Here is a 26,965-nt window from a genome sequence, read left to right on the forward strand (position 1 = left end):
GGGGCATCCTGCGGTGCTCAATGCTTTAGAAATGAGGGCAATGAGTGCGAGCCAAGCATCAGCATCTCTTTTTTTCTTTTTGTCTTCTACACATTAGATTTGACACTTCACTCAGAGACCTTCACATTGACGTCAGTCCTAGTCATTGTCAGAGTGATCTGACTTCTACACCCCCTTCTGTCCCGTTACTGCAGCATCGGACGGATCGAAACACGGTGGGGAAGACGCGGCATAGATTGAAGGAATGTGGCCTCCGCAAGCCATGTTCTATAAATAGCGTGGGGTGAATCTGCAGTAGACTGCGTAAAATGCAGCCGCAAGATCAGCAGCAAAAATGATAGGATACTACCGAAAATATATATTTTTTATAATGTTTCGCAGTTCCTTTGATTTCTACATGTATTCTGCTGTGTGAACCTATTTGTATGGTTTTCTAATCATAAATCAGCACTATTCTACAAATAGTGTGGCCCAAATAACATAACAAAAAACATTTTCAATTTGTGAAACACATCAAAAACTGTACAACCAATATAACGAATATAATGCCCTTCAAAAGAGAGAAATAATAGAGAGTGTACGGCCTGCAAACACACACAGTATGAATATGGGGCGTCACAAATGCTGCTGCTTAACAAAAGTCTTGATATTGGGCTATCATGTACTTTTTTGTATCTACTTTATTGAATCTGTACTCACTCATGGGTGGTTTATCACTCTAATTTTTTTTATTTTTTTTATGAACCACAGCTGCATCATAGAGCTTGTTTGCCTGTTATCGTGCATGATGCATAAATACGGGTGTGGTTTCCACTTTTTTCAAACATTCTGCCCTGACGAAGATTCAAAGAAGTAGAGTCGAAACATAACATGAATACATTTTTTGTAGTGTGCAGATGTTAGCTTTTAAAAAATATTTATTTTGATCTTGTATTTATGATTAATTTTCTTCACCAAAGAGCATTTCTGCCAATTCTGGAGACCTAATGAATCGTAAATTAAATTTAGACAGACATTGACACATATGTTTTTAACATTTACAAAATAATATCAATAATAATATCCTCTCTGTATCTCTTCTAAAATGGTAAATAAAACAAAAAAGCCTCTGAAACAAAGATCTTTGTCGACTGCTAAGACAACAAGGAGGCCACTCATCAAACAGTTGCCTGTGAAGCTCAGAGTTAATATGAAGGATGACTAGGTCAGCTGATGGGTCACCGGGTCTTTCGCACCATGTGTGCCCTCGCCGCTCTGCCTGCCCCTTAAACCCGCCGGTCAGAATGCAACCTTAACAATCTCATTTTGGCTCAGTGGGGTGTAAGGTTAATGGCAGAGAGGATGGGGGTTAATCCCAAATCACGTGGTTCCTCACAAGACCGAGTGCAGCAGATCGAGGCAAAAGGCAAGCGATGTGTGCTCAATGGCACCTAATGAGAAACTGTGTCAGAAACTGACAGCAGCACAAGTGCGTCAGGAAAGCAACTACCGGCACTTCAGAAGAAGGGGCTTTCCTGAGGCAGTTTATAAAATTTCTTTTTAAATTGCTCACAGGCAACGAGTGTGATGCAACAATCAATTGTCTCTCTGGTTTAAATTTTTTTGCGCAAATGAAAACATTTCCACAGTTTATCTGGTTCAATCGGTTGTGACATGAAAAGCTGAGTTGTACGCGCACAGTGTGCCTGTGTGTGTGTGTGTGTGTGTGTGTGTGTGTGTGTGTGTGTGTGTGCGTGCATCTGTAGCTCTTTTGTAACGTCAAACGCAAATTGTCATTGCTTGGGACTTCAACATTTTTAGAGATAATATAACATTAGCTTGAACTCGCACCAGTTTTGGATTTCTATTAGATTTTTTTTTAAACCAATTTCAATCTTTTGTATTAAACATGGCAAAATAACCTACAAATAAAACTCTAAGTATAATTCACATTGCACAAATGTAAATGTATATATATATATATATATATATATATATATATATATATATATATATATATATATATATATATATATATATATATATATATATATATATATATATATATATATATATATATATATATATATATATATATATATATATATATATATATATATCTCTCTCTCTATCTATCTCACCCTGCATATAACCTCATGATAGGCAGGCCGGAGCATAGCCTCAGGTTTTTTGTTAAGCAGCAGTGTGATGAGGTCTCCTTTGTTAAATATCAAAAAGTAGTTATTTAATCATCACAAAAGAGCTTTATGTTTTCTTTATTTTCTGTTCTATATATATATATATATATATATATATATATATATATATATATATATATATATATATATATATATATATATATATATATATATATATATATATATATATATATATATATATATATGTATATATATATATATATATAGAACAGAAAATAAAGAAAACATAAAGCTCTTTATTTTCTGTTCTATATATATATATATATATATATATATATAAAACATAAAGCTCTTTTGTGATGATTAAATAACTACTTTTTGATATTTAATAAAGGAGACCTCATCACACTGCTGCTTAACAAAAAACCTGAGGCTATGCTCCGGCCTGCCTATCATGAGGTTATATGCAGGGTGAGACCTGAGTGCGTTTAATGATTAAAGCGAGGCATGGCTGCTTTGGGGGATTAACACATTTTATGCTAATGGAGGACTTCGTCTGAATGTTAATTCTCCGTTCACAAAGCTGACTGATGTGATAATACTTTGGAAGGATTCAAGGTCACGGAGGCAGGGATTACATAACGCAGTCCTGGGACTCTGGGACAGATGAGGTACAAATGCCGCCCATTGTTGGTGCTGAGGGACAAAAAGACTGCAGCAATCAGCTCTGTCCAAACCCATACAAACCTGACCGCTGGAGTCGCAGCGCATACAGTGTTGCTTCGGAGGGAAGGTTAACCTCAGTGAAGACCACAACGGCAGCCAATAACAGTGTTGCACGGTACTTTTGCATGTGTAGTCTCTGAGGCACATGAATTGTCACCTGCAGTTGCAAACACGATGCATTTTGAAAGGAGGGGAGCTTGAAGAATCAAGCATTTGTTCACAGCAAGTGTATCTTATTTATTCCAAATGCCCCATTCTACGCTGCAGGCCTTGCAGCGTAGACTTGAATGCATGTGCATGATGACATACTTACTCTGATCATTTCGGCCACGTAGCTCTCTGGGCCGGTGTACTCTGTGGAATCCTTCACCTTCACCAGGACGATGAAGCACAAGTAGTGCCACATGTTGTGCTCGACTTTGATGTGTTCTTCGAAGGTAACAGTCTTATTGTCAAACTTGTCTCTCTCCAAACCTAAAAATGAAAAAAAGATTTAACCCCAAATGAACCACGCACACGCATGCACAAACACGCACAAACACACAGGCAACCACATCCACCTTCCAAATAAACACGGTGCTTTCATTTCTTTGGAAGAGTGACGAAATACACTTTGTGTGGAAACATGACTTAATCATTCTTGTGACTTAAATGGGGCCGGAAAAAAACAAAAAAAACAAAGAGGAAATGGGGTCACGAGGGAATGGGCAGACAAAACAGGTCAGGCAAGATCTGCTAAAAATGTTCATGTACTGTTTGCCGCACCAAATCTCTGTAATCCATTCAATCCATTCTTGCAGTTGCATTTGCAAGAAGAGGCGTAAACAGTTAATCGCGTTGCCCGACACAAAAGCATTAAGACTGACCGGAACTGACCAATGATTGCTTGTGACTGTTTCGTGACGAATGAGGCCACCGTGAGTCTGAGAGCCTGAGTGAGTGTACAGTCTAACATGGTCAAGACCCATGTGGCAACAGGAAGACACACTCCTCCTCCACAGCAGCACCTGCCATGACTAACCATTCATTCTGGGAAGAGGAGGCGTTTCGTTGTTTACACTACTCAGAAAAACAGCCCCCATTTTGCAGAGGCCCGAAGCTGAGTTGCAACACAGCAGTCACACTCTCACACAAGTGCAGGCTCAGTGCAGACCACTCATCTGATTTGTCTTGATTTCGTCATCGTCAAACATCAGCGTTCACACCTGCCGATTGTACAGCCGCGGCAAAATGCTGAACGGCAGTGTGTCAAGTATCGCTTCCACTCGAATGGAACTGCAAGACATTTCCGCTTTATTAACTGAACCCCTGCCTCCCATATCTGTTGGGTAAGCCGAATGCCTTTAATGCTAAACAACAACAACCAGTTAATTAGATTTTTACTCGTATAACAATATCACTATGCAGAGCAACATTGAAAACGCGACCTTTATTTAAAAAATGTCCTCACCGCAAATAAAACATGTCGTCTTCAGGATTTCCTCTTTTTTCTGCTTCTCGCTCCTTAGGTCAGCAAACGTGTCGATGATGACACCAAAGATGAGGTTGAGGACAATGATGATGACCATGAAGAAGAAGAGCAGGTCGTAGATCACCCTGGCTGCGAAAAGGGGCTCCTGTTGAAGCAAACACGGGAGAAAGGTTGTGAGGAATGTCACTGTCACAGTGGGAGCAAGGGGCCCAGTTTAGAAATCCAATGTACCGAGAGCTTGACCTGCCACCCTATTCAACTGTTTCTCAAATAGCGTGGGTATGCGTGTTGTATTTCCCATTACAGTGTTCTGTTTGATTTGACTGTTTATGTAAACAAATAAAGATGAGTTAACCATTTATGTCAAATGTCACTTGCATAACAGATCGAAGTGACTCACACTACCCTCTTGGATTACAGTACCATGTACAGTACATGGGCCATGCTTGTGTGTTGAATGCAACTGAAAACACCACGAAGAATTCACACGAGCATTAAGCTAACTGAGGTTTATACACGCATGAGTCATGCCCTCATTCTGGGGTGCAAGCTTCACATCTAGCACATGTTGTGGTAGGACACAAGCTTGTCTTTATCCTGGATAAGTACCATTAATGCTTTTTCTGGCATGTTTGAAGTTAAAAAAGTCCCCCGTGCAACCTCTCTGACCTGCCAGCGGAGCAAGTCTCAAGTCAAGAGACATACTGTAGCTTTTATTTCTAAGAAACCACCTCAACCTTTGGTTAGCCAACCACTCAATGTTTTTATAATTGGGTCAAATACGCTATATGGGGAGTACATTACATTTCAAGATCAATTAATCCACTTTAATTTAATTCAAATTAATCTGTGTGTGTGCGGCAAGCATGAGAGTGTATTGCATGTTGGTAAATGGTAGATTGTAGACAACTAATTAAAGGCGGGGGAAGATAATTTAATGCTACCTTTGTAAAGTCATAATCTAAACTCAGTTTGGGCGTGATGACTTCATTGTTGTTGTGTTCCTGTGCTTTGTACCTCTTTGGATGGCTTCCGCAGGACGTCCCCGACACCTCCTCCACTCCTGAGGCCGTGACTCAGTACTGTGACAATGCACATGAGCAGGGAGTCGCACGATCGCTCCTTGTCCTCGATCACCACCGCTGACGGCTGGACGGCAAGGGAAGCTAAAAGGAGACGCACAGATAGTCAGAGTCATTCTCTGTTTGGGCTGAATGCCAAGCGTCGTCTGCTGCATTGCTACCACCAGTCAACGATGCCTTTAAACCTAGATCCATGAAGAAGAGAGGCTAAAAAGAGAATGATGAATACACTAAAAACAAGACTTTATATGCTCTTCTATATATTTACTATGATCAGCCTCAGCAAAGGGGGTCTCTGAGGACTTAACAAGTCTGGGAATTTTCTATCCACACAGAAACAAGTCACCAGACTATCGTAATTAGGCAGCCTGGTGATGACGGATAGGGGAAGCCTCGACAAAGTCTCACCAGCGTGAGGATTCGGCATGGTTGGCTGTGTGTCTCTTTGACTGGAGGCTTTTCCCATCGAGGTCAGTAGGTTTGGAGGAACTCGTTGTTTGCTGTGAAAAGCTCCCTGCGCCATCACTGGATGCACCCATCGACCAGCTTTGTACCTAGTGGTAATTAATCCCTGACCTCTTAACCCTGAGCCCCTACATCAGGTCTTAGGCGAGTCTAAACCCCTTCACCCTGCTCCCTGAAAGCCCCCACTTGGCCCGACCAGGTTTAAACATGTGACCAGCCAGCCGCCGGGTCTTGCATCTCGGTGGAACGAATCTCCTCCGGCTGAGTCATGGAGTCGTCCGTGAGGACATAAAGACCATCACATATCCACACATACAGGCTTGCACCGAAGCACACACTTGGGAATCTCTTGCGAGACACGCATGCAGAAACATGTGGCTTCACATTTAAAAGAACCCTCCGACTCTGGCGGCAGGTCACACACACACACACACACACACACACGCACACACACACACACACACACACACACACACACACACAAACACAAACACACACACACACAAAGCTTCTGTTCACTTTTGTCAACCTACCATCCCTTACGGCCTCTGTGGAACAGTTCTCCCCGTTTTCTTTCTGGCACACTCCCCCAGAGAAGAACTCTCCCACCATGCTGGCCCCGTGCTCTATTCAATTGGTGGAGACAAGACAATGTTATTTCCACAATGCATAACATCCTTTTTTGGTAACATCCTTTATATGCTTGTTGGTGATGCAAAAAGAGAGATAAGTCGAGACATGAAAGTAAATGCATTAAACTGGACACACTTTTTGGAATTCCTTAGCTTCACTTTTACTACATGTGTTTTCATACACAACCACATTGGTTGTGTATGTGTGTGTGTGTGTGTGTTAGTCTCTTGACTGTCTGGGTTATTTATGTGCGTAAGAGAAGTGAGAATTAATCTGCATTTCAACGTACCTAGAGTTTTGTTGGGAATCCTGTCGACAGCCAAAATGAAATCGTCTTTGAAGAAGATGTAGCCCACAATGGAGAAGAGGTAGACGAGGATGAGAGCCAGCACGGCTGTCAGAACAATGGAGCGGCCATTGCGAGTCACACTCTTTATCACATTCAGTAAGGTCTCTTCTCGGTAAACCAGATCAAAGAGCTGGAAAGAGAAAGGACACATTTTCAGGTTCGATCACTGCCTTTACATGAACCTCTATGCAAATATCGCTTGGTTAAATGATGTAGGGGGAGAATAGTGAACCTTTATGACCAATCAAAAGACATTTAAAATCTATTTTTTCTCTTATCCAGGACACGCTTAACCTTGTTATTTGTACACTATCACCTTGAGTGTAAAATGGTTTAGATGAGGAGTCTTGTGTGAGCTCACGTACTAGCAGGCTGTAAAAGAAGACATGGACGAAGACCCCCAGGCTGCAGATAATCAGGTACAGCAGGTGGTACAGGAACTCCACGTCCATGATCATGGCGATGTAGCCACGCGTGAAGGTTCCGCGGTTCCCGACAAAGCTCGTCAGGAAGATCACCTTGTTACACAACTGGAGAACGACGGACAGTAGTCATGGCATGAGACAGGAAGGTTTACAGCAGCTTTTTTCAGGAGTAGCCTTCACCTCATTTCAGGACATTTACTCCAGAGCAACCAGGATCATCAGGGACACAACACACCCCCAGCACAGACTCTTCTCGCTCCTGCCATCAGGCAGATGCTACAGGAGTCTGAAGTCCAGCACCACGAGACTGACGAACAGTTTCTACCCGCAGGCCATCAGGCTGGTGAACATTGGACATTGTAGCAATGCATAGTGCACTTTATACACTGAGCAATACTATTATCATATTTTTGTGCAATACTGTTATATCTTTTATATTTTGTGCCTTATTTTTTACCTTAAGTTTATTCTAATTCTGTGTGTTAGGAGGACCCAGCAAAATAAGCTTTTCATTGTATAGAATAACTGTCTGTTTTCTGTGCATATGACAGTAAAAATATCTTGAATCTTGAGCTTCGAGTAGGACTTTTAAAAAACGTATTGTTCGGGGCTAATGCATCAACACCCAACAGCTATGAGTGACATTTCTATTAGCAGCTGTAATGCTCCCTCAACTGTGAAGCAAGTGCGTCCACTCGATAGTGGAATCTGACTGAATGCATGATGCTGTGCTTCGCTTTTAGGAGATGCGTGTTCCTGCACTGTGCACACACACCAAGTCCTGCATCAATACGTTTAATGTTTGGCATGTGACTGCGCCGTTGGGACTCCAGTCGAGCGTCCACTGTGCAACAAAGCAGAATCTAAATGGGATGCCGGCCGCGTGCGAGGCCTGAACAATTGCTCATCGCTTTCTGAACACACGGATACACACTTACGTTGAAACCCCCCAGAAGAAGCAACGTGGGCTCCAGGCCTACGGAGAAGATCAGACGCAGGATGGTGGAAGCAATAAGCGCCCGGATACCGTGAGGCTGAGGCAAGACGATGACGATCGCCAGGGAAACCAGCATGGCCATCCACAGCAGGGCAGACAGATGGGGCTCCAGGGTACCTGAGGGAAAAGGAGGTCACATTTGGGAGAGGTGTGAAATGAGTGCATTGTTCTCTTTTGACCTCGTCAACCAGAGGCTAACTCAGTGACTCGGGGGTGAGGCATGCCGTTCCTCTGCAGCTGTACAACACGCGTGTCGGAAAATGTCACCGTAAATCTCCACAGCTTCCCTCCAACTCATCCTCCCTGCATATTTAGAAAGAATTGTGACGTCAACATGTGCATAGTTGCGTGCTGTTGAGATTTACTACTCCCAGAGAAGAAGCACGATCTGTTGTTTATTTTGTTTTTTGTATTTGTGCTTTTTTTTCTGCCTTTGAGGTCACCACAACTACAAAAACATATTTGTGCCATTACAGAACAGGCCGTCGTGAAGAAGAAGTGAAGTGGCCAAACAGAAACGGTCTTGTCTATCTGTTTGTGAATGGTGCGTTACCGGAACCAAGGTATCCCAGAGCGCCCAGAGCTCTTATATGTTGGCCCTTACATAGCAGTTAGCAAAGCGTCATCATGAGCTCACCAGACACTGACTCAATGTGAATCTAATTCCTCAGTGTTAGCACACAAATACATTTATCAAGTTGAAAAGGTCGGTTAGATTTTCTTTTCGCTGCGGCACCAAGAGCGCCACGCCGAGGGTCTCCCTCCCCTGCCGAGGCCTCCTTTTTCACGCCTCTCTGTGTACAGATCACATGACAGGTACTTGTTACATAACCTCCGGTTGGCTAAAAATACGCTTGGTTCCAGCTCAATTCATCGTGGATGATCCTGGGCACTGTGCTGCCTGGGCGCTTGGACTTGGCAATGCTGCCGATCCAGACACAGCAGCTTGTACGTCACGCACACACAGACACACAAACACATACAGTGCGCCCTATTCATCGAGCTTCCCCTGCAGCTATAAGAAGACAGAGAGACTGACCTTCAAGCAACACCACTAGACTTCCCCACAAGTGAATTCGACACACGGCCTGATGTTCGCGACGTGAAAATAAAGAGCCTCTTATTGCTATAGCTCCAGTGCTCCAGTGTCTACTCGTCAGATAATCGAGCACTGCCTGCGACAGGGTGGAGACTTTGGTACTTTGTTTGTTCTCTTCAAACAAACCGCCTCGAGGAAACATCCGCTGAAAGACATGTGAGAGACATGTGCAGCTGATGGAACAATGTTCATGGGATTTTTTTTATCATGTTCATGACATCTGCAAATTAAAGGTGCAAGATTCTAGATTGGGAGCACTTCGACTGCCCTCAACACGTCGAAGGCTGGCACGCGGTTCATAGCAAACAGTGCTAATGGCAATAACAGCACAAACTACGGTGAACATGAGGACAGAGCCAACAGTGGGAACTGGAGGTTGAGGTGCTACGCTTCCGTGGCAACTCGATTGATCGGGACAGTGCTATCAGCTGTAAACGCTGCATGAGAGCTGTATACAGCTATATAAAGCTGTTAGCGGTGAGCTGACCAGTCAGTGGGGCATGCTCAAACACACAAACACGCACGGATATGTCAACAAAGAACGGAGAAGCTCGGATGACAACACATAGCGACTTCATTCTCTGCCCAAGTAGACAATATGCCACTGTATCTTTACAAAGCAAAAGGTGGGTTGACTGTTAAATACAGCTCCTTTAAGCAGACCCATGAAGAGATAAAAGTGTAAAACATTTTTACCAGATGAAGTTCCCTGGTTTATTACAAGCAGTAAACATGAGTACCATCTGAGCTCATATTAAATCCAGGAAACAGCGTGAGCATGTGCGCAGGTAGACACCGAACAGTTAAAGCAACAGTGGCTGAGACTTTTCTTCTTTTTACTTGATAACTGGCCTCAGGTTGAAGCCTACATTGGCCTGTCCTGGAATGAACCGTTAAGCTCCCAGAGGACCTTTGACACTGAAAAACCCCATGGAGTTTCAAAAGCTAAGCTAACAACGTCTTTCTGTGTCTCTTCTCCACCACTGTGAGGAAGTTCAAACAAAAGGGAGCTCGCCGTTTGACCCCAGACAGAACAATTGAAAGTTTATGCGAATCACAATGTGCGTCTTCTCTCTGCTACGCTGCACTGGAACAATGCCGGCCTTAACGCCTGCGGCTTTTAACATCCCCACAAATACTGCCCTCTAGGAGAACTGAGAAAAAGAAAAAGAAAAAAGAAGAGCAATAAGAGACAGCGAAACAGACAAAAAACTGAAACGGCACGTAAAAAAACAAACCTGCTCAGGATTGCCACTTGAGTCCTTTTGTTTGTGAATTAGTATCACTTCGATTTCTAAAATAGAAATTCTAGAGAGATTTGTCTGTCACACCTTGTGACCCAACACCAGACCAGACCCAAATCTAGACATCCAGGCCACATGACAGAGCCTGACTGATCAGGAGTTAATATGGTGTGGGCAACAAGGTCAAATATGTGGCTCCCACAAAGGAACGGAATTACCTCTTGTTTTTGTTTTTGTAACTCCTGCTGAAATAGCTTATTTAAAACAAAGATTTGAGTCTGTTTTCTATCGTCGATAGTGTTGGAGAGCTGCTCAGCTCTGTGTTCTTTACACACACTCATTAAGGTTGTTTCGTAAATGTTTGTTGTGTGGGTTTTGGTTCTCTCTTTTCCCTCAGAGACGTGCGTCTAGTAGCTGTCGTCTGGTGTTGTCTCCCAGTGGTGGCCACCTTGAAACGCTTCTACCATAACCTTCTTCAACACCAATGCAACGGGCGGAAAAAAATTTAGTTTGATGATTTTCAGCAGCTTTGACGCAAACTAACAGATCAATCAAAAAGGATGCAATGTCGAAGATTGCATGAGAGTTTAGTAAGAGGTCTGCCTTTTTTTGCTGTGTGTGTGTATGTGTGTGTGTGTGTGTGTGTGTCTGTCTATCTTCTATCAGCTAAGTGTCACTTTCAGTGGTATATTCCACACTGTCAGTAGCACGGTATTGTGTTTCCTGCTCGAGTTTCTGACCTTACGGGGGAGACCACAGTCTTTACGCATGTTCGCACACACAAATGCACACAGGCACGCAACTGATTACCAGAAGTGACACATGGAGAAAAAGTCGACTCAAACCAAAACCAGAGTGAGAATGAGAACATGTTCGGTCATGTGTAGCCATGTGTAGTCTCAAGCCCAGAAAACAGTATCAATCAAGGACGTAATCAAGAAAGAATCTTTTGTACGGCACAATAATTCGAGATGCAAATCTTCTGCTGGGATTGCATTCTCATCACACCTCCCATTTGTGGTGAAACTCAGTTTGGGAGGTGTGAGGCTACACCCAAACCACAGGCACGAGAGCACATAGTGTTCTGTCAAGTCCTGTTGTACTGAACACTAATAATGCATCTCACGTGTGAGATCTGATCACATGCCAACTCCTATAATAACATGTACGGTAGGATTTGATATGCCACATCAGGAAGTGTTTGAGTGTCCTTATATCCAGAGGAAAGCAAATGTTCTCTTGACAGCACTCTGTGTGGTCAGCTCTCCGATTGAGAAAGGTGTTATGTTGGACTCTCAGTTCTTTAAAGCTGGCGTAAAGCAGATCTGAAGTCACAACATGGAGCACTTAAATGAGTATTCTACAGATTTAGCATTGCATGCCTATGCTACTGTTTGACTCAAACAATGATTATTCTTCACACTGTCAAAACCTGGCATCTACGTTACCCAACATGCAACCCGTGCCGCAGTTCGGTCAGAGATTCGGCTGTGTTCTGCTCGTAGCAGCTAATGTTGCCTTATGTCCAATGTATACTTCTTTTATTCTTATAAAATAAAACTCAAAGCATAAAAGCGCCCAAGCTCAATAGTTTTGCTGGATACGTGGAGCAGTATGACTTCAACGACTTTAGATACCATGATCTGAACAGAAAACAGCAGGAGGCAAACTAGTGCTAGTAGATTTAAAGTGTACATATAATGATAAGATAGCATGCAGGTAATGGTTTTTGTTAAGCAAGTGTCGGCACTCGTTTGTTTGTTGCCTAGCAACAATAAAATAACTAAGCAAACAGCAAAACATGTGATCAAGACATTATGCTCTAGGCAAATTATCAGTTGACAAATAAATTGTCTAACACAATAACCTTTATGCCGTGTTCACACCAAAACAGTTGCGAATTTTCGCAACGCCACTTCGCCTATATCACGCCGCAGGTGAAAAATTCGCTCTGTGGTTAATCCGTTTTTTCGCAACCATCGCTGGGGAAAAGGGGCGGGGCTTATCTCTGTGTCTTGAAAACATTTACTATTTCCTTCATCCACCAGGTAAATAACCACTAGTTCTGCTTTATACTTGTTGAGGAAGTCCCACACACGTCGGAACATCAACCGCCCCGTGTCTGGGTTCATAATATTATCCGTAGTCACACACAGCTCCGACTCCTCCAGGACGAGTGTCTGAGTGAAGCCGCTTCCAGCGCTCCTTCAGCAGACCAGCAGTTTCATTCAGTAACGGCGGTGATGCCGGGCAGAGCTTCTCAACGCTGATTGGCTTTCGCAACTCCGCGTCATGTGAATTATTCGTTGGAGTTGAAATATTTGAACGCCGGCGAAAAAGCGGAAAAGCGGAGTTGCGAATATTCGCAACGCCGTTTCGCCTCTATCGCGACGCCCGGCGAAAAATCCGCTTTTTCGCAACCTAACGCGGCTGTGCATTGACTTAACATGTTATCTGGACGCGAGAATATTTCGCAACTGTTTTGGTGTGAACACGGCATTAGTCTCCAAATATCAAGAATGTGATTCCCACATGCCAGATGTTTTGTTACCTAGCTGCAAAGAGCTGCACGGGTGCAACACTATCTTGTCCGTAAAATAAAGTGCTTGACAAGTCGTGACCCAAATTTAGCCATACAGGTTTCTGATCGAGCACAAAATGTACTGTATGCCTCCTGCCACACCCCAGACCTGGGCCAGCTAATGTTTGTGGCGCTCACTCCCATTTCCTGAGTGCCAATAGTCACACTCATTCTGTTCACCAAAGTGTACGTACAAACAAACACAAGATCACAGCAGACAGTCGGCTCTCCAAGTGTTCACAAGCTCGAGGACAGGCTTTAACAGGTGAGGACTTTAGCAGACTGACCTCCGCGGCGTTCCTCCAGAGGGTAGAAGAAGGCCACCAGCAGGTTCATGAGCACCGCCAGGTTGAAGGAGATGCTGCTCCAGAAAGTCATGTTCCTGGAGCACCAGTACAGGATGGGCTGAGCTGGAGGACAGGGTATTCAAATTCACACAGGTCATTGCATCGTTACGTCAAATCATCAACCACATCTAATGATGTCGAAGAGCATCACTAGATACATACAGGAACACACACGATGGCAAATTAGTGTTTCACACCAAGGAGAAGCCAAAGACGTAGAATTTGTGCTATTAGTTTATTTCCAATTGTTCGTAACCAAAGCAAAGATAAAGATGGGGATTATTTCCTACGTTATGTAGTTACCCTATGTTGACGATCTATTTTTTGTGCTCGACAAGAAGTAAATCATTTCGGTGGCAAACGGTCATCTGGTTTCTCCTCAGCAAAAAAAACATTTTTGACACGCTTTTATCAATTAGACTTCAACTGGAATTCAGTCTTTTTGAGAAACGTATTAAATTTGGGGTGAAACAGAATCATCAAACCAAATCCAATGGGGTCTGTGTAGTGCCATTGTCAGCACCACAACTGTTACCAAAGGATTCACTTTAAAGGGTAAAAACAGCACACACACACACACACACACACACACACACACACACACACACACACACACACACACACACACACACACACACACACACACACACACACACACACACACACACACACACACACACACACACACACAGGTCAGGAGATCAGCATGGTGCCATCGCTATTTTGAGCCTGTTTATTTGAAAAGCAGAACTGCGGGTGGGGACTTTAAGCACCAGAAGTCGCTCTGTTCATCATGACAAGTGGTTAGCACGCGCGGAACAATATGGTCTCTCCGTGCTGCGCTGATTCATTCGGCGAGAGGCGAGAGGTGGCCGTCGTCACGTGTTGTCGCATCAGAGACAAGCCATCCTCTTTCAGGCCTGACCCTGGGACAGGCCACAACACAGCTGACAAAGTCACCCTTGGGGGTGGGGGGAAACCACCTGCTCAAAGGGGAACTCAACGTAGCGCTCAGGCTACAGTATTTAAGATGAGTGAAAAGAATTGCTTACTGTTAAAGAAAGAGGACTTAAGCTTCACGCATATCTTATTTCAGCTTGTTCCGTCTCGGCTTGCTGTTCCTGATCTGCCACCTGCCCTGCCCATCCAGGGGAATATCCTGCGTTCACTACCGTGCCTTTATTTTTCTCATTGAGGTTGTGCCACGTCAGAGGTAAAGAATGTGTGACTGAGCATGACCTCAAACTGGCAGGTAGATGAAACAGGCCGAGCCATTAATCCCATTAAGGCGGGCAAGGCTTAAAGCATCCTGCTAACTCAGGATCTTTCAGCCAACTGCGTTTGGATCTTTCTCACGTCTTCACTTCACTGACATTTCATGTGTCCGTGTTTACTGTCCTAATTTTGCTCATAATGAAGCAGGAATACCCACAAAAATAACTCCATGAATTATAGACTGGGGACAGGCTTCACGCTCCATCTGTAGTTTTTTTCTTTTTTCACCCCCAGACAAAACAGTTGACACTCTTGTGACCGCTTGAACACTAGGTCACAGCTAAAGCTCTAAATTCACTCGACTAAAAAGAAGGGACAGTCGAAAGGTTAATCTGTACTACTAAATCCTGCCAGAACCTTTTTATTTTGCATTTGCCTTTCTGTTTTTCTGTTTGCAGCAAGACTAGAACCTGACACGCTAATCTCCTTACAAAATGCATTGTTTTGGTGAATGGGCTCGCAATGTGCAACAATATGCGTCCTGAGCAGAACATTTGCGTTGACCGTGCACCACGTCACACTTACAGAGCCGACACCACTCACTCGAAAACATATCTTAGACTTTAATCAATTTACATAGTTACTATTGTAACTATATTGTAATTGAAATAATATTCTTATCAAGGTTTACATGCCGTCTCCACTTCATTCCTCCAGGCCTCAGAGTTAAGGGGGCAGAGTGAAGCCCCTTTTTATGCGTGAAACCTGCAACATTGCTGGGTTCAATTATCAGTCAGGTAGTGGTCTTTGTTTCAATTCATTATGACGTAGAACCAGATTATGTGTTGAGCCTGTTTGCAGACATGCGTGACCGTTACAGGTGGATTAGGACTTTTCTTTTTCTACTTGCCAAGGACGTCATATTTATAGTATATAGTACCAGAGGTGTGTACCTCAAGGAGAGTTTGACAGAGCCAGGCTTTCTTTGCCTTAGCTAGCTCAACAAAGCCTAAAAACCCCAGTCACAGATGACGGGTACCACGAGGGACCAGAAGTAGAATTAGAAGTAGATTCAGTAATAATAACCCTGCAAATTAAATAAAACGGTATTCTTGCTCCGATTTTTTTTTCCGAAGTGCACGGCTTCATTCTGTGTCATTGCTGATCTGCGTTTCAACGAGTTTGCGTTTATAACATATTCTCTCAGCTGAGAATCTGTGATGCTCAGAGATTTTTTCTTCCTGAGAGACATATTCAGTCTCTAATCACGCCCTCAATTTTGGCACCCTGGCCCAGCTACGCTTCTTATAGCTGATTTCAATCAGAAAACCAAGTCTGGTTGTCCGGTATAAGTTACCATGGCGATCTAGCCGGGTTAAAAAAAACTACAACAACAAACACCACGAACCCACTAGCCTCGCTTCGTCGTACACGCCTCTGGAGTGCCCAGCACCGAGTGTCTCTCAGCTCGTTATCCCTGATGCTTTTAGTGTTGCCAACATGTTAAGACGCTACAGAATTAGAAGTAGATGTGCAATGCTCTTATATTTCCTGCCCTAGCATTTTTTTTTTTAAAGGGAACTATGCCCATTTTCAAATTGTATACATGTCCTCTCTCTGGTCTGAGACACTCAGATATGAGTAAACATGCGCAACTCCCTCTCAAATCTAAAAAAGTAGTTGCTAAAACTTAAATGTGTGATGTCATCAAGTATAAAGGGTTGTGCTTCTCAATACACAATGCATTGGGAGAGATGTTACAGATGACAGTGAGGGCACCCAGAAGGATGTTACGGGTATATGGGTACTTTTATCTGAGGACGCTACAAAAGAATAAAACTCTTCCGGGTATAAAAGAGAAACAAAATCACCAAACCACAAAATCAGTCTCCCATTCACCATCTATGGATGACATATACTTGATGACATCACATGTTTGGGACTTTCTCCTCTGGTTTCTGGCTTTGAAAGGAAGTCGCAATTGGCTTTCGATTATGCAAGAGGTGTCGTGGAAGAGTTTGGCAAATCTTTCTCGATCTTGAGTTGACAAATTGCCCAAGTGACGTAAAGTGGACGTGTGGTTTCCAGTTCTTTCTCACACATAGCGCCAACATGTTGAATTAACCTAACATTTATGGAGTGTATGGGGAGGGGAGGAGGCCTGGAGGGATGCAAAAGGACAGCGTGTAAACCAGGAACTAGGAGATAAAGAGTTGAGGAAAAAGACGCACAGGGAACCGTGTTTGTGTCTCCAGCAGCCTCTTGGGTACCTCGCAGCTTCTTCTGCCAATTCATCTCATTGAACAGGTCCTCGGAGCGCAGGAAGAAGTCATTGATCTTACTGCCCTGCTCATCCCGCTCTGTAGTGTAGTAGACACGCAACTTGGACTCCTGGGTGAGGAACTCGCAGATGTTGGGCACAGGGAAGACGATCTGCTCCATGGTGCGATCCAGCCGCACAATCTGGACACAACCACAGAGGCGGTCACCACACGCACAAACTCTCGAGGCAAACAAGTCTTCACCCCCGAACTGTCGTCTTTAAAGCCAAGTGGTTTTAACATCATTTAATCATTCAAATACCTGGTTATCATCACAAACTGTACTTTGCAAAATAAATAAAAGTGAACCATCAACTTCAGTCGAGAACATTGTCAACAATCAGCATTCCTTCTCCTAAGAAAAACATGACGACATGCCAAAGGTGTTTGGTACACGATGTTATGGCCAAGAAAAAAAGTCATCACACGCCTCGAGCCAATTGTGTGGCTAAAATGTCACAACCGTCTGCAGCTGACGCAGACTGCTTAAAATACTTGGCAGACAATAGTGACGTTTTGGGATAATTTCTCAATAAAACTCTATGAATTATAATAAAATATATAGATGGCCGATCCAACATGGTCCAGTTTAGTCCGGACACCGAGCAAACCACTGACCTCAATCTGAGCGGTGTGTTTGGCGTAGAACTCCAGGGCCTCGTCCCCCTCTCCGTATGTCCCCCCCGGCTTCAACATTGCTTGCAGTTCCTTGTTGTGACGGGCTAACTGAAAAAACAAATGCCATCAAATCAATTATAAACAGATCAATGAATCATCAAAGGAGACACAAATAGATGTTTCTTTGTCCTGTGTGTTAATTTGGAATGTGCTTCTGAGATTCCTGAGCCAACATTGTTGGTGCTTAACGACTGGGTACAGTACATACATGTCATTTAAATCTTTCCTGTGAATGCACAATGTTCCGACATTCAACTGCAATGAGGCTGCAGGGTGTGGATTGACAGTGGATGTTGCACAACTGTAATTGAAGTCGTTAGTAAATTACATTTTGTACAGACACTCCGCTATTGAGCGGCGCATAGCCCGAGGGCCGGAAAAGAGGACACGAGTCCAGAATAGCAAGTAGAACATGTCTTCAGCAGCCGCAGGAAAAGCCACAGACCTTGAGTAACAGTAATGCCAGGGAAAGTCCATCGGCCACGTTATGCATGTGCGACAGCGTTTGCTCACGGGTGTGTCTGTATGCGCACCGATTTCACAGACAGTTTGCCGCTTACTTGATGTGCCAAGATGTAGATATTGTGCCCGACGTTGCGTGGCGACGCAGAGTGCTCCTCCTCGGCAGCTTCGTCCTCCTGAGGCTCCTCCACCTCAATCTCGCCCTGCATGTAGGCCTTTTTGATCACTTCCACCTGCAGGAATACAAGCTGTCACATAACATTCACTCAATGCCACGAGATGATTTGCATGATGTGACACGCACCAGCTCCTTAGGCCTCATGTTGTACAGTATCCTCTCAGCGTTCTCGCTGTCATGGCGACTCTCCATAATCGCAAGAAGAAGCTTGGAGGCATTATTCTACGGAAAGAGGAGAGCACAGATAACAGCGCAAACCGAATCGACTCAGGCTTTGTTATTTTGGCATTCCAAACTACACAGGGAAATTAAATAGGAAATCCAACTGTAAGTATTCTTATTATGCAATTGGTGATGGGGTACTTAATGATAATGGTTTGTAATAACATATTACATGAAATTTAAATCAACAGTTTCAGTCAGTAATTTCCTGTAATGACTTGACTAGCCTCAAGAGTCGAGCCAAGTAGCCCATAGCGCCGGGCTGTGATCATTATTACACTTGTTTTATAGCATTTGCATGTCAAATATGACACTTGTGTTTCGAAACTATAACTAATTTAAATCAAACTAAAATTAGTTGACATTTTTACACGGCAATAAGAAACATGTACCATCAAGAGACAAAAACGAAGAAGAACATACCCGTTATGCACCACTAAAAGAGTTTTGAAGTGTTTTTTCCTCTCCCTTTTTATTGATAATCACTCACTTTGAGTTCCAGCACCAGGTCCATCCTCTTCTTGCCGAGGGGATTGATGTCATTGAGGATGAGAGCGATGATGATGTCAATTCCATTGCATTCATGAGTGGCGATGCAGTTCTGAGGAACGAAAGACATGTAGAGACAACTATAATATACATTGTATAGTAAACAGCAACAACAATTACATATATATATATATATATATATATATATATATATATATATATATATATATATATATATATATAATGGAATGGTTTCGGATGCTGCTGGTGTTTTGTTGTTCAGTTATGATCAGATAACAACACAATCTGCACTCTATCCATTCTAGAGCTCATCAAATATGTATTTTTTTTAAACCCCCACCTACCAGCTCTGGCACAGTCATGGGCTGATGAGATGGGTCACAGTTCCTAACTATTAAGATTTACCAAAGTCACTCAATAACACAAACTAACTGATCAGCAGTAGACCAGCAACTTCTGTTCTGCAAGGTAAGAATACCGTAGCGAGGGCTCTCTGACTGTATACAAGCCCTGAAAATATTCTAAATATAGCGTACATTTAAAGTGATACAGATATTTATTTTACGTGGGCCTTTCAGGTGGATAAAACAAGTGTTGCTGGTGCCCCCCTCCATAGTAGCACATTGCTTTGCTCCATGCCAGTACGCTTTTCTCCAACCTGGGGGCGTAGCGACCACCAACTATGGTTGAAGTACCTCAGACAACCCCACTGCAAAATATCCAAACTCCCCCTTTCATACCACACAAACAAAAATAGTTCCAGCACCTCCTCTCCCTCTCTCTCTCTCTCTCTCTCTTCCCTCTCAGTAGAAATGAACAAAGAGCTTTGTTTAGTCTGGCAGTCGCCCCTTCGAGCGTTGTTTGAGGGAACCGAAATCAGTTGAAACAGCGACTGCATTTTGACAGTTGCTTGTTTACTCATGCCAGTTTCACACATGCCATGAACTGACCCTACAGCGGCTTGAACAGAGGATGCCAACATCATGTGAGGCGACCAGGAAATGCTGATCCATACCAGAGGACAAACACGGGCACGCTGCCCAGTCTGCTGCTGCTGCTGTTGTTGTTGTTGAGAAAATACTTTAGTGTGGCAGCTGAGTGCTGGCATGAGAAGATGCTCAAGACTAACTACAGTACTTACCAAACAAAACCACCAGTGTGATTACTACAAATGAAAAAGTCACTCTGACATGAGCAGAGGATTATTTTGACCAGAAATTATCAAAAAACAACATTTAAACATCCAAATAAAGACTCTGTATAGTTATAGAAAAACTGCAGTGTGCCTTTGCATGTTATCGTGTGTGCATGCATTACCTGGTTCTCATGACAGGGACCTTGGCAGTACTCAGTCAGGCTCTCCACAGTCTGATTGATGAGTCCCACGTTCTTCTCATTGATGTACAGTCCCAGCAGCCCCAGTCCGCCCGTGGTGCTGCCACAGATGCAGTCCAGGAACTGAAGAGTCTCGCACACAAGATTATAGTTGTTTTTGTTGTTCTGGTTTCGGAGAAAGTTCTGGAGATGGAAGGAGATGAAGCACACGCTAATTATGGCACTTCTTCAGGATCTCATGTTATTCCCCCGGTTTTGGTCAGTGCAGTGTCTTCTTCATCAAGACAGTGTCTCACTTTCTATGAAAAAATGAAGATTTGATGTGCATCATGGTCTCAGGGTCTGAAGAAACCTTCTTAAAATAAAAAAAAGTGAGAAATAAAAATATCAAGGTAAGAGTAGCAAGGCTTATTCTCCTGTTTTCACAGTGTTTTTTTTAAACACGATAGCCCATACAGTCGCCACGCAATTACTCCATCTCTTTGGAGGGAATAGAAACATCTCAATGAATTGATCATCTGTGCTGCGCGGCTAGCAGTAAATCAATATCTTGCACCCACGCTGGGTCACGATGGACGAGACGGAGTGATTCAGCGCTGAGCCGACTACCATTTAATGAAGGCCAGCAAAAGGTTCGGTACAAGAAGGAAGTCGTCTGTCTGGGCTGCAGGAGCTAGCCATTACCAAACACCAACACAGCATTCATAGTGAAACCAGACCAAGACACCAGATATGGAAACAGCTGCATCAGGAGGTTCTGCAAATGGTGCCTATTTTCTACGTGGTTTCGTTTCTGTATAACCGAGTGTGGTGATAGAAAGTCGGAATAAAGGTCAGGGGGGTGCGAAGGGGGATGTTTTTTTTTTTTGGCAAAACAAACAGCGACACTACACAAACTGGTGTGACGGCTCACTTGCAGCTCTCTGTTGTGGTTCTCGCAGAGCAGCTGCATGAGGCGCAAGATGGGCTGCATGATGGTGATGATGACGCTCATCTCGCCTTCCTCCTGGCCCTTATCAGCAGTCGGGACGGGAACGCCGTCGGCGGCCGCCTGGTGCTCTTCGGCTTCGGCCTCGCGGCGGTAGGTTGTGAAGGCCTTCTTGGTGACAACGGAGGCCTCCACTAGCTGCTCCTTCACCTCCTCGGTCACCACTGCCACCACCAGCACGTCTTTCACTAACCACAGGTAGGCGAGACGAACACGTGTACTGAGTCGTAGAAACATTTACATGAGTGCAGACTTTTTACCAGGGAAATATAATCATGTCTTAATTCAGGAAAAATAAGGCCTTGTTACATGGATCTGTAAGAAATTCCTAAAACTAAAAAGGTAGTAATAAACTAAATAAATGACGTGGCAGTTTCTGTTTTACCATACAGGACATTTAGGGAATGGGTATTTGACTGAGGTGTATTTTGCTAGTTGCCGACCTAGACTCCGGCCTAGTCACCTTTCTTGCGCGCTGGCGTGTCTTTGTCAGGTGGCTCCTCGTCCTTCTTCTTGCTGCCCAGGTCACTAGTGTTGACCGACACGGTGGCTTTGATCTCCTGCTGGGCCAGCTTCATGCGCTCATAAAACACCTTGAAGAACTTTTCGGACTTGTTGTCCCCAGTCAAACGCTCGAAGAATGACCGCTGGAGAAAAGCAAAAAGGACGATGCATGTTATTTGTACTTACCATACAAATGTACACCATTTGTACACCATAGTGTAAGACAATGGTTACTTCTCAGAGTTTACCTACCACATTCTCCTCTCTTATCTTTTCACCTAATGTTATTTATTTGACCTTTATTTAACCGGGTAAAATCAATTGAGAACCAATTCTCATTTACAATGATGACCTGGTCAAGAGGAAGTAGCAAAGTCCACACAAGTGACCCAAACAGCACGGATACAATACAGTATGACATACACATGGGAAAAATGGCTAAAAACAAAATAGGTAAACTAATAAACACTATGTACAAAATAAAGGCGGATTACTGGATGTTCTTTGTAAAAATGGAAGAGAGAGAGAGAAGTGAGGGCTTGTCAGCAAGTACAGCAGTCAACTATGACTTGTTGCAGCTTTCTGCCAAAATGAAGGTGGCTGGCTTTCAACATAGACATGTCGCCGGCAGTGTTTCCTTTCAAAATCCTCTTTGATCAGAGAACAGGGTCTCCAAGGTCAGAGGACAGGTTCTACTCAATAACCTCCACTTCTTATCACTGTCTCTCTACGCAGCACAGACAGCCAGAGGTTCTGTTACATAAGTCCCCTCCCACAGTGCAAGACACGCTGCAGGGCCTCACCTTGCGTACCTGATTTCACACCATCTGCCCCCTTCTGCGCAACGTGGCTCTGGCACCCTTAGGACTAGCGCTGGATGGTAACACAAACAGGCAAGCCAGGGCAAAAAACTAAACAAAAAAAAAACCAATAAAAGATTTGGAAGTCACATACAGTCAAGTACATGCTACCACACAAAAAACACAGCTACACGCCCAGCTGAGGACACAGGGCTGTCCGGTGTGCATGTGCAAACACACAAACAAAGGTGTGCCAACACGGCACATGCAGGTAAAAGAACACAGCTGTGGAAACACGGATAGAATTTGCCTCATTCGATTGCGTAAACACACATTTTTGGCTTTCCCCGAGCGCCTCAGCTATGCAACAACAAAAGTGAGATTCATCGCGAGTAAGAGATTTCGTGAAGTCGAGGTTAGGTTCTGCCGAACTACACAGGGAGGGCAATCTTGTCTGGAATCATTGCATGCATGGGGCTATTGTTTTTCTGCAACGGGCTCATATGTTCTGTCCCATTTTCCTCTCCACAATCCCTCCTTACATAAGACCTGTAATCAGCTGAGTGGTTACAGTGAGGGCACACAGCGCCTCAGCTCTAACACTGTTACATCAGCCCACAGAGGGCGAGCAGTGGAGAGAGGAAAACCCTGCCCTACTTTTCAGTGCCAGAACGGCACGAAGTGAGCGTGTGTCGGGGGGCGAGGAGGGAGGGTCCGAAAATGGGAGGAGAGGTGGCGATATTGGTGGTGGTGGTGGTCGGTTATCGCATACATGGATTGTGTTGATAAGACTCTTTCCAGGTTTAGCTCAACTCAGATAGGTTTCCAAAAAACGGGGAGGACATCCAATGAAACAAAATGCAAGTGACTTTCACCTGCATGGAAAATCTCTGAAAAATATGAAACCCAGCCGATAATCTGTGCGATAACGTCTGCAGAATCAAGCCCTAAAGGGGATGCAGAACACTTAATGTTGTTGAGCAAATCAGAGTTGTTGTCCTCCCTTTCATGCAACAGTTTGTCCTTGCTTGTTTTTAGAGCCTTAACATTGTGTTGTTTACGAGATAGGGTCATCCACCCATAGTGATCTGATTAGGAGTCAGCAGAAGACTTACGCAAGCACTCCTCCAGACAGAAACAACAGCTCCAGGGTAGCAGCTTTACAAGATTACCATATTAAATGGACCTCATGACTATGGCCATAAAAACTAAATTTCTTCACCGATGTGAGGGGAATCATTTTGTCAACACTTGTCTGTCACACATGCCGTGGGCAACAGGAACAACGTGCAACCGCTGTTGCCCCGTGCTCTGCTAGCAGAGTCTGTTAAAGACGGGCTGGGTATCGAGCCTTTTTGATGTCTGAAAGCACAGAGTTTGAAAAACGGTCAAATGCAAACATTTGGCATCAAACGCTTGCTCAGATCGGTACTCCTCGTACACACAGGTTTCACAATCAAACAGACCGTAGTTCATTAAGAGTCATTGCATGGCATTGCATGGATGGTTGTTTCATGTAAACAAAAAAAAAGGGTTTTATAGGTGACATTTCTCAAAGGAAGGTACTGAAAGAAGTTTACTATCTGTGCTGAAGGGGATGAGACTTAAGACTTTCATAAGGAAACTGGTTCGGACTTTCCGAATTCAGCCCACCCACTTCGGCCCGCGAACTGATGAGTCACTCATTAAAGAAAATGGTCAGTCAGCCAATCAGCGGCTTTTCTCCCCTATGGGGCTTTGCCTTTTACGTGTCCCACTGCAGAGCCAATAAGCCTCCTGGGAGCCCTGCTGATCCTGCGTCTGTCACTCATGTTCAGCACAGCAGGTTTGGGCCGACTCATAATTCACTCTCCGATTCTACAGATTCAGCGCGGTGGCACGACGTTGCCTCTTGATGATTACGCCCGCCCTTCTCCTTCTCCCTCCGTTACCCTGTCAGCTGCCACCCCTGCTCCTGGCATCAACACGGGCCGGTTATGTAACGCCTGTTTACACCACCAGCTCTCCCCTTCTTTTTTATCCCGTCTCCTGCCTTTCCCGCCTAACACCTTTGGCGAGCGACAAAGCCATCCCTGTGCTCATTGGAGGGCTTTCGGTGGCGTACTCTGCCACCGCCCAGCTGGTAACCACGGAGATCTGCTCTTTGAAGCTGCGACGAAGAGCTCCAGACAGAGGTTGAAATGAAAGCGAAATGCAGGCGTGAGCGTGTGTTCTCAAGACTCTGCGCAGGCAACAAGTCAAGCAAAGTAAAACATGCATCCAGTGATTTAAACAACAAACAACAAGAATGGGAATGCAGTAATCTCACTAAAAAGCTGCACAAGGCAGGATTGACATCCTTAAACTTCTATCAACTATAAACTGAGCTTTAAGAGGAGAATTCCCTGCCCACTGCATAGTTAAAAGAGAGCTGGTATGGTAATGACACTGATGCCTGGAAACTCACTTTGCAAAAGCTTTTTAAAGCTTTCCAAGAGCTAGCTGTCATGTGAACATGAACCGTGCAGAGGTGGTGGTGGTGTGTGTGTGTGTGTGTGTGTGTGTGTGTGTGTGTGTGTGTGTGTGTGTGTGTGTGTGTGTGTGTGTGTGTGTGTGGGGGGGGGGGGGGGGGGGGGGGGGGGGGGTCGGCGTGCCACAACAAGCCTATTGTGTAAGAGTGGTGGCACCTGTTGGGTCCTGTAACAGTTACGGATCTGAGGTCACAAAGGCAGTGTTGAGTCGATGGATGGTGGGCCGGGAGGAGCAGAGCTGCACTTCTTCTCTTACATAACGCATGCGCACGTGCGCACGCGCACGTACACACACACACACACACACACACACACACACACACACACACACACACACACACACTTTTGGAATAGGCTTTGCAGCCTCTAAATATATCTCCAGGAGTGTGTGCGTGTGCTAATGGGATGCACAGATGAGTATGCAAGAGTGTAGTTTGATGCATTTCATACAGCCTGTGTGCGCCATGTCGGCTTGAGTTTCACTATTAGTCTCACGGTATTTGCTGCTTATCACTGAACAACAGCCTGGAGGCTGTGAGCATATGTGTCATTCAACATGTTGTCTTGTTCATGATGATCTACACAGGCCGAGGCTATTTATGGAAAGTCACGTCAGGTCAATAATTTATGCATCGTCAGATTTCGTTAAAGCCAAAATGTGCCAATAAGTCAGTACATTATTGTCAGCTAAAACACCGTCACCAATTGCTTACTGCGCTAATGTTTCAGCTGCTTCTTTATGCTTGCTAAAGGCACTGAATACAAGATTGGCAGCATTTTACTTGCTTCTCAACAGCTCTCAACATGGCGACGGCTAATGGTGCGAACAACGCTCACAGTGCAAACGTGCTGACACAGCTTACAGTGTTTACCTGAGGGGGGGTTACTACATTCTCTGCTCAAATAGACATTACGCCACTAAATCTTTACACATCAATTAGTTGTTTGCTGCTGTATCACTGCTCTGAATGTTGCAATTTGAAATTACGACATCTCAGCTGGATGAGCGGAGCGTGGATTGCTGCAGGTAAGTAATGAGCGTATTACATGTGCGAGGGATCGGTTTTCATTGGTTAGAGCGGCACACTTTCAAACAGGCCTGCATTTGAGTTGTAATAAACGAGTTGTTGATAAACGAATAACAAAGTAATACTTTTTCCACTTATGGGCAGACGCTAAGGTTGAGAATTTACAAAAAGCAGAGAGTTTAAACCAAGTACCGAGACTGCACCAACCCATGGCTTTGGTGGATGTGTGAGCGAAACCCAAGCTGTATTCTGCCTTCACAGCCCAATGGATGTCTCTAAGCAACATGTTTGTGGCTGTAAAGGATGTCACCAGACAACCCAACAAATGAAATGATTAGGATTTAACAAAAGAATAGATAAGCAAGGTATCTAATTATTGCTGGCAAGCAACTCTGAGGAAGCAGCGGCGGCCTGTTCAGCGTGTCACTCTTACACGTCATGTCTTGTAGGGGGGAAAGCCGGAAAAAGGCTGGTAGGACAGACTCATTTCTTTTTGGAGTCACTGGGACACTTAGCCTGTCCCTCACGGCTGCCATATCAAGTCCAGCTAGCACACAGCTCTGGGCCTGGATGAATTCATTCTGAAGCAAACTAACATACTTCCATCTTTCTCTCTTATGCTCCCTCCCTCCCGCCAGAAAGTTTGTTGGCTAGGCT

The 26,965-nt window shown here is 44.2% G+C and overlaps 1 protein-coding gene across 1 annotated transcript in view; it reads right to left on the reverse strand.

Annotated features, from left to right (window-relative positions):
• The window catches only part of itpr1b (inositol 1,4,5-trisphosphate receptor, type 1b), a gene marked incomplete at its 5' end in the record, with an annotated part of 82,005 nt that overhangs the window by 5,541 nt on the left and 49,499 nt on the right, over window positions 1–26,965 (reverse strand). The window contains 16 exon segments of the mRNA XM_079218778.1: window positions 3,178–3,338; window positions 4,315–4,480; window positions 5,353–5,501; window positions 6,416–6,508; window positions 6,805–6,994; window positions 7,230–7,394; window positions 8,228–8,403; window positions 13,498–13,620; window positions 17,043–17,235; window positions 17,712–17,819; window positions 18,332–18,466; window positions 18,538–18,633; window positions 19,124–19,234; window positions 20,461–20,661; window positions 21,392–21,654; window positions 21,930–22,113. Of these exon segments, the coding sequence (XP_079074904.1) occupies window positions 3,178–3,338; window positions 4,315–4,480; window positions 5,353–5,501; window positions 6,416–6,508; window positions 6,805–6,994; window positions 7,230–7,394; window positions 8,228–8,403; window positions 13,498–13,620; window positions 17,043–17,235; window positions 17,712–17,819; window positions 18,332–18,466; window positions 18,538–18,633; window positions 19,124–19,234; window positions 20,461–20,661; window positions 21,392–21,654; window positions 21,930–22,113 (2,514 nt within the window).

The sequence above is a fragment of the Taurulus bubalis genome (assembly GCF_910589615.1).
Source record: "Taurulus bubalis genome assembly, chromosome: 5".
In the NCBI taxonomy this organism is placed as follows: domain Eukaryota; kingdom Metazoa; phylum Chordata; class Actinopteri; order Perciformes; family Cottidae; genus Taurulus; species Taurulus bubalis.